Consider the following 9018-nt stretch of genomic DNA (forward strand, 5'->3'; position numbering starts at 1 on the left):
TGGGTTAGTGGTTGCATTCAAGGTTCCTTGTTGTGTTCTTACAACATTTGACACTGTTGATAATGTTGCCCCTAAATCTGACACTTCCTTAGTTTTCCTATGTACCTCTATTTCTACTTGACTTGAATCTTTTCATCAGCCCTTAGATGTTGCTTTTACAAGCGTCCTTCAGTCCTTCTTCTCCCTGGACCTGCTTTAAGACATCCGTTTCTACACCTTAAACCCCTAAGAATATGTATCAGACTCAGCTTTTTATTGAGCTCACTTTCTATTGAACATTTTTTTCAGTAGCCCCCCATACCTAAAATAGCTAATGGAACACACAATTTAAATCTCACTTGGATAGATTAATTCTGAAGTATGAGAGAACGTGAGTATTAGTTTGGTCTGATACACATTCTGATGATAGTTAATTGACTGAAGCTTTTGTTTGGAATAAGGACTGACCTCATATAGGCCTGGAGAAAATTAGGTAAAATAACAGTGGGTAGGAACTGTGGCTCCCAAGTTAGGTTTACTACAGTAAATGGTTTGGTTGGTATGAATTTGGTTTCTGGTAGAAATTAACTAAGATTGTATTTGGTTAAATAAAGAACTAACCTAGGGAATGACAGAATAGGTCAACAATTCTTTGCTGCTTTGAGTTTTAACACTTACCATTGAAATCCCCCCCACCCTCTTTATTTTTTTTCTCCTTGATTAGCAAGAATATTTTTTTTGTCTAACACATTTAAAATTTTTACTTTTAACAGAAATTAGCAGAGTACGGAAAGACATGTACAATGACACATTAAATGGCAGTACAGAGAAAAGGAGTGCAGAGTTGCCCGATGCTGTGGGACCTATTGTTCAGTTGCAAGAGAAACTTTATGTGCCTGTAAAGGAATACCCAGATGTAAGTATATTTTGCTGTTTCATTCTTTTTGTTTGTTTGTTTGTTTGTTTGATGTATTTGGGGATGAGATCTAGCCGGTGGTAACTGCTTAAAGCATTGCCAACCACTGAAAAATATTTTTGTGCATGAAACTGGGAGTGTAAATAATTTGGCATGGATAATTAAAAAAATTTTATAAAGTATTTTCATTTGAATGCTACTCTTGCTTTTGGAAATGTACATAGTAAAGACTTGGTTTTAGATTATAATTTGGGACTGGAATTATGGAGAGGACTTGGCCAAGAATGTCAGAGCACAAGCATAAGTCTGTTCTCCTTGACCTGGCTGCAGAGAAGCCAGCATCTGTGCTCGTCATCTTTTCAGTATGAGAAGAGAGCCGGTGCTGGCAGCCAAGTTAGCACCTGTCACGCTAACATCTTTAATGAAAATCAGTGTATTTTGTAGTTTTTGTTTTCATCTTAGTATTTTGCTCAACAGCTCTTCTTATAAATAGCTTGCTGTGAATAACCTCCTTGCTACTAGTTAACGTGCCAATTAATTTATAAATTGGTCCAAATTGTACATAAGGTCCTTCTTGTCTCTCTCACTTCTTAAGTGAGTTCCTCAAAGTACTGTGCCACATTCGTTCTTATATGTAAGTTGGTCCTGACTTAAGGACCTTTATTTTAGCTGTACACCCATCTCTACTGGCTGGTTTCTTCTTGTCATTAAGATTTTAACTTAAATGTCACCTCAGAGAGCCTCCCTTGGCTTTTTATCTAAAAGCCATCTGAGTAACTATTTTGCTTAAGTTTCCCATTCTCCATAATACTTATTCTCTGGTATTTTTCTCGCTGTTTATTTTTCTGTCACCCTCACAGAATATAAACCACATAACCCTGTTTTTGTTACTCATTGCTACATTCAGTATGCATAATATTGACATGTAGTAGACAGCTGATTCCTACTGAATAAGTAATGAGGAATTGGTGACTTCCTGCTAATTTGCAGAGGACTTTCTGAAGTACAAGAAGCAGTTCATGTTTTAAGGTTAAAAACTGTGGTATGTGCATTGATAATGTGGACAATATACTTGTTTGGACATGGGAAATGAATGTCATGTGTGGGAATTAATGGGGAAAGCTTTCGTATTTCACAAGTTGCGTTTCCAGTACACGTTTCCTTAAAGCTAATGCATTTACTGGGGTATTTATCTATCTATCTATCTATCTATCTATCTATCTATCTATCTATCTATCTATCTATCTATCTATCTATCTATTTATTTATTGCAAATATACAAATAGTTCTGGACAGTAGAGGTGAGGAAAGAACTTGTTGGACTATAATTGGGTGTTATACCAAAGATTAAAGGAAGAACTAGAGAACAAAACCTCTGGTCAGACAGGAACAGGCTCTGAGGAGCTAGCAGTGGGGTTTTGGAGCCTGTCTGTTGACAGCCTTGCCCTCCACGCAATGTACAAGTGTCTCAGATTTTACCTTCAAATTTCAGATTGTGAGGAGGGAGAGTGGATTTCGGACCACCTTCCATTACTGGCAGTGTCTACACATGGGCTCCGTGGGCTTTGGGATGTTTCCAAAGGGTGCAGAGCTGCTTTGGGGCAGCTGTTGGGAACTGAAGCCTGTTGTTTCAGTATCTCCTGAAGGATGACTACTTCTTATGTGCTTGTTGAAACTCTAAAGGTTAAAATTTCAGTTCTAGGGCCTCTTTGGTGGCACAGGAGGTTAAGAGGCAGCACTATGAAGCTGTCCATAGCCACTGAGCAGCACTCGTTCAATCCCCAGCCAGGGAGGTGACCCACAGGGCGCAGCAGACCTTGCCTGTCTTACTGCTGCTCCCCTCAGCAGTGGATTTCAGTGGATCTGCCTGTTTTGTTCCCCACTCTGTCTCCGGTGAATCCTCTCACCTTCCTGCATCTCTAGTCTGCACTCCGGTTCTTGTATGTATAAGTAAATCTTTAAAAAACACTATGGTACTCCTTGGTGGCACAACGGTTAAAGCATAGCACTAAGAAGCTATTGAAGCCACTGCAACCACAAGTTCAACCCCCGGCCAGGGAGTGACCCACCTGGCGCGGCAGACCTCTCCTGACCCGCTGCTCCCCTCAGTAGTGTTTTCCAGTCCGTCTGCCTGTTCTGCTCCCCGCTCTGTCCCTGTACTCTCACCTCCCTCACTTCTGGCCTGCACTCCAGTTCTGTATGCATAAATAAATAAATGTTAAAAAAAAATAGCACTTGTAATGATCAATAGAATGTGTGTTATCATATGAGATAGAAATATAAAAATAACCTGCGAGGCCCCTCTTCGTTAAAAAACTCTCCTACTTAGAGATGAAATAAATTGGTATTACATTATTAAAGGACATGTTGCATGCACTCAGAAGGGATATATATATATATACACATTTTACACACCAAATATTTCTTATTATTAGTCACATTATCACAACATAGTATCAGTTTTGTGACTTATTCCTTCATCTCCACCTTTTTTTAAAAAAATAATATAGTAGTTTATTTTTACATCATTTTGTGCCTTTTCCCATCTCAGTTGTCATCCCCGTGGGCTTCCCGTCACCAAATCACCCCTGTGCCATCACCATAGTCCAGTGCACTTCCTTCCCCCTGCCCCCCATTTTTTATCCCATTCCCCACTCCACCCCCATAAAATGTCTGTGGTATATAGTTGTTGTTTCGTTGTTGTTATTCCCTCCCCCCACCCCCCCGTCCTTTATGCTCCTGCTGTGAGCAGTGAAACCATCCAGTATTTTTCTTTTTCTTTCTGGCTTATTTCACTAAGCATGATCCAGAAGGGATATATTTTATGGTGTGGGCCCAGAGGGAGTTTTCACCATATTCCTGTCATTCTCTTCTTTCAGATTCATTGTTATGGTCAACTACAATTTTTGACAGATGTTTAATGGCATGAAATTGTCTAGATACTTAAAGTGTGGCCCTTGAGCTATGCTACCTACACCTCCTGGGGACTTGTAAACGCTCGTGCCCCAGCCCCGACTAGTTGAGCCAGAAACCCTAGTGGTGAGGCCCAGGAGTCCTTTCAAGCCCTATGGGTGATTCTGACTTGGGCCCATTTGGGAAGTATTGCTCCCATTTGTTTAAGTCACCAGAATACTGGGGCTAAAGCGTGACCGTGTGTGTGGGTCTTTGCCAGGTGCTGACATAGGACACAGGTAGCTGTGTGCCAAGCCTCAGAGCAGGCGTTTCAGGGGAAGGACAGACAACAGATTAATGTCAACTTTCAGTACAGTCAGTATTATGGAAGAAATTCCAGTGGGATAAGCAGATAAATTGATTTTGGTGGTGGAGGTGTCTGTTTTTAGGTGTAATCAAGGAAGAACTCTTATAAGAGGAAGAGGATGTGGAGACATGGTAAGAGAGGTAGGGAGGGAAGTGTGGAAATCATCCCTGGGAAGAACATTCCAGGCAGAGTGAGCAGCGCAAGTGCAGTGACTCGGGCTTGTGCATGCTGGGAAAGTGTGGTGCCATGCGAGAGTAGCATTACTTGATCATACTGCCTAGTATGATCAAGGCCCCCATAGGGGTTGTAGATACTAGTCTGAGTGAAATGGGGAGCCTTTCAGATGTTTGGAGCCAAGGACTGATGAGCTCAGTTGGGTCTGAATAGATTTGTTCTGAGAGCTGTGCTGGGAAGGGCTGTGGGCACCTGTGGCAGCAGGAGATCAAGTAGGGGGCAGAAGAGGACTTGAGCAAGAGGACTTGAAGGTGCTTGGCTCCCGCCCAGACTGTCCGGTTAGAGCCGGTAGGATTTTCTGATAGACTGCCCCTGCAATGTGAGGAAGAGTCAAGAACAATTTTGATCAGTTCGTAAGCTAGAAGTGAGTGAGGAAAGGGCAGTGAGCCGAAATGAGTCGGGAGGTGGCACTTTAGCAGTGTTGAGTTTGAGGCCAGATGCCCACATTTGGGCACTGTATCCGTTGTAAAGTGACTCTTGGCACCCAAAAATGCCTGTCTGATCAAGCCTTTTAATGAGACATTTGCCTATGTGACCGGAAGAAAGAAGCAGATAAGAAACCACTTTGGGAATCGCCATAACTTTTTTAATACTTTGGTTTTTCTGTTAAAAGAATTTTAAGTTTAACAAAATTGAGAAGTGTGTAGTTACAGTTTTTATTTCTGCATAAAAGAAGTGTGCAGGGGTGAGAGGATTCACCAGAGTGGGGGGCCAGAGCAAGCGGTTTTACTGAAATACACTGCCAAAGGGGTGCAGTGGGTGAGCCAGGAGAGGTGTGCTGCACCATGTGGGTCACTCCTGGCCGGGGCTTGCACACAGGCCTTATAGGTGATAGTCCTGAGACTCGGTCGTAGATCAAGGAGGCCCAAGATACAGTTTTTCTTTTTTGAGGTTATTAATACATACCAAATGAATAGTGCCTGTTCTGTGTGGTAGATATCTGGAACTTGATTTCACCTTAACATTTTTAAAAATAGTATTAAAGTAACAGTCTGTGTCAGATTGTGGCAGTATGGGTAAAGATTTATTTCAGGATTAATAATTAGATATTGGCCACGATGAAATAAATATGCAGTCTTACTCTTGGGTTTCTTCACTTAATATATTTAGACATCACATAGATTTCTCTACCACCTCCTTTTTGTGTGCTAGCTTGCTTTTGCATGTGAGTTCATCTTCTGTGACTAGAAGGAGCTTTTGCTGTAAAGCCTCGGATGGGAGTGTAGCATGGTGGTCAAAAGTAAGGACTTGGGCCCACAGCCCTGGCTGACTTCTACTTGTTCTGTGTTTTGGGGCACATTACTTGTTCTGGCTCACACAGGGTTCTGGGATTGAGTGAGTTAATATATGTCAAACACTTGGCAGGTGCCTTATGTGCTAGAAGTCCTACCCGACTCTAAACTTCAGAAAGGGTGTGGACTCTGACAGTCTGTTTTTATGCTTCCACTGTGTAGACCTGTGTCCCATAGGTAGTTAATGCAGATATAGTCATGTATATTTGCATGAAAGCCTCATTCTTCAAAATATAGCTACATTCTTTTGAATTTCTTTGTGTTTGCACATGGCAACTTATTTATAGAAGTGTTAAATGGGGGCATTGTTCTGGATTTGGCTTTGTGTAGCCCTGGGGCCCACAGGGGTGGAAAGTCTTAAGATTCGGTGTTTTAAAAATGAGGCAGTGTTCTTTCTGTGTTGCCCTGCCCAGTACTTTGAATCGGTGACTGAATGATGTGAGAATGAGAAGCAATGCGAATAGCCTACTGAACATGTATTTAAAAACTAAAGTAGACTCTTCCGTTGTTCCGGGTACATCCTGGAGTGGGAACATTTATGCAGTTGAAAAAAACAAAAGCTCTGGCACAATGAAGATAATAGTCTGTTTTTGAGGCAGGCAGGGCCAGGTTTTGATCCTGGCTCAGTTAGACCCTTGCTGGCTGTTTTTGTCAGCAGTGGCCGCAATAATGCTGCTACATCTAATGCACTACTGGGAGCTCAGTGGCGTCCTTGACGAGCTCTGTTTTCTTGCTCCTGAGGGCCGTGCTGCCCGGGCTGAGATGCTGCTGCACGTGCCCTTTGAGGTTCATCTAGGCTGCGGGGTGGGTGAGCGCGCTTCTGGCTGGACTGGGGCCTGGACTGGGGCCGGGCAACAGCCGCTGGGAGCTGCTTTTCTCAAGGCAGGCGGTGACTCTGCCAGAGCGGAGCCAAATTGCTTAAGCACGTGCAGGGCCTTCTGCTGCTGTCCCAATCCACCACCGCTCTTATGTGCTGTTCCCGGTGGCCCATGATGGTGGCGCAGCTAAAGGTCATTTGTGCTAGCTCGGCTTGGAGGGGGTACCAGTGGCAGTCTAACGGGTAGCCGCCGGGGTGCTGCTAAGTGCACCCAAAGTGCCATTAGTGCCAGAATGCGCGCCAGAAGCCACCCTGTGCCCAGTGGGGAGCGCTCCAGTGCACTCCACCGGGGGCAAATGTGCGGCTTTCACTTGGACTCTGGTATGTTGGCCTTCTAGAATCTGCTTCTCTTGTCGATGAAACTGTAAGACCCACCTCATATTGTTGGTAATAGTGCATGGCATCTGGGAGTACCTGCACGTGGCTCTTGTCATGAACGAGAACAAATATCCTATCCTTGAAGGGCCCACAGTCTAGTAAGATGCTGCATCAAATCATTTAAAACTGTTTGTCACTTAGTCATAAGATGACACACAGGAATGAAAATTAAAGTTATACGTAGGCAACCCAGCTGATGATTGGGCCCGTATAGTTACTGAGGCCTTGTTTGACTCCATGGAATTCTTGTAAGTGGAATTTGGAGTTAATTCCAATGCAAGTAAAATGTTCAGTATGTTAAACATAAAATATGTGAAGTTTCAGTGAGTCAGTAATTGCCACAGTTTTGTTGGGCGTTGTGAGGAGCTGAGCGCGGTAGGTTCCAGATACTGACTACGTGTGAGGGAGATTGGCCATGCAGGCCCTGGGCGGCGGCAGGGAGGGCAATGCGCTATTTGTTTAGGAGCTGACACATCATGGCAGATTTCTGCAGAGCTCTTACATGAAGATGGCTCTAGGTTTAAGTTTTAATTTTTAATAATTTATAATTTTTGAAAGATAGGCCTTGAATTTAGCTCCTCATGGCGACCCATACTTTCAGAGCTTTGTAAGATGGATACATTCTTTCCAAATACATTTTTTTCCTAGCTTGTAGGGTTCCAGCCTGGTATCTATGACCAATAATAAAGGTTTTCTGTAATAACCTATCTTACTATTAACATAGTTATTTCATAGTAACTTTCCTAATGACCCTTGTTAATGGAGGTACGAGAACATGATTTTAAGTTCCCTTTCAATTCAATTTTTCTGGGTTTGCAGATAAACTTCAGACATTAACTAGCCTGAATTAATACAGAGGCATTGGTTTTCTTCTGTTTCTCACGATGGTAACACGCAACCTCACTGTTGAGCTGGCACTTTTTTCGGAAGGGCTGAGAAGGGGCTAATTTAGCTGCCTTTGCTTAGAGCTTTGTTCTTTTGACTACTGTGGTTCTTTTGTTGGTTGAAGGAACTGAGAATCTTGATTTAAACTGCTTATACCTTTTATCAAATGCATGATAAATCAAAATTTAATGACTTAGAAATCTATCTCCTGTTTCAGTAGTTACGTTATCTTGATTTTTGCCTGGGTGTGACCTTAATTATGAGTGAAGCTATAATATTTAAAAAGGAAGGTGAACAACATCTCTCTTCTTTGATAGCTTATACTGTAAACTATTAAAGACAAGTTGTTTATTTTAAGGTTAGTATATTTTTATTGAGTTGTAAAATGTTTTAGAGTGTTAGCTCTTTAAATTTAACATGTTAATAGGATGCTGATAGAAACTACTTCAAAGAAAATTTTAAGACAGATTATAAACAAATTTTGTTTACCTCAGTTTTTCAAGGTTGAACAATTTAAAGAGAAACTTTAGTATTTAAATGCTGATGCTTTCTTTTATAAATATTTTAATATTTAAAAGAGCTGGTATTCAGAATAACAGGTTAAGATATTGAGCTAATTTTAAAGATAGCATTATTGATTCCGAGCAAATGTTTTCCAGACTCAGTTGACACACAGTTTTGGCAGTAATTTTTCTTAAAGCATTTACTAGTTTCTTCTCTGTTAAAATTAATGTTAAAAGGGATGTGTGATTCATCCAGTTAGATACTTAATTATGATGTCTTGTCTCCATATCTCTCAGGTTTCTCAAAGGGAGATAGTGCAAAAAAAGGGAGAGGGATGCATTTCTCATAGGTGCACCTATTCCAGAAACTCTGAGTTGTTTCTGTAAGATCTTAAAGGGAACCTGAAGGTGCTGGCCTGCTCTTGACCTGTCTTGAGAGGACACTGTCTCTTGGGCCTTAGCAAAGCATCAGTAACAGCATCCTGCTAGTCCCAGTTCTTCCCTCCAGAATGGTCAAGTGGAATGGACAGGGGAGTCCTCTGATGATCAGACCACTGGAGCCCATTTTAATGCCTGTTAATGGTGTGACCAAAGTGTGTGTGAGGTAAAGGACCTTGTTACCTTGTTTTGCTTGAATTTGAGCAAAAATTGCCCTTTCCATCTCCCTCCCTCCCTCCCTCCCCTCCCCTCCCTCC

The 9018-nt window shown here is 42.0% G+C and overlaps 1 protein-coding gene across 3 annotated transcripts in view; it reads left to right on the forward strand.

Moving 5' to 3' along the window:
* The first annotated feature begins 756 nt into the window (after nucleotides 1-756).
* QKI (QKI, KH domain containing, RNA binding) overlaps nucleotides 757-9018 on the forward strand; it is a 95952-nt gene continuing 87690 nt past the window's right edge. For all 3 annotated transcript variants that reach the window (XM_012721604.1, XM_012721611.1, XM_012721608.1), the window contains exon 1: nucleotides 757-895. In XM_012721604.1, the coding sequence (XP_012577058.1) occupies nucleotides 776-895 (120 nt within the window). In that variant the 5' untranslated portion in view covers nucleotides 757-775. The remainder of the gene's footprint in view (nucleotides 896-9018) is intronic.

The sequence above is a fragment of the Condylura cristata genome, unplaced genomic scaffold, assembly GCF_000260355.1.
Source record: "Condylura cristata isolate star-nosed mole 26May11 unplaced genomic scaffold, ConCri1.0 scaffold00001, whole genome shotgun sequence".
Lineage (NCBI taxonomy): Eukaryota > Metazoa > Chordata > Mammalia > Eulipotyphla > Talpidae > Condylura > Condylura cristata.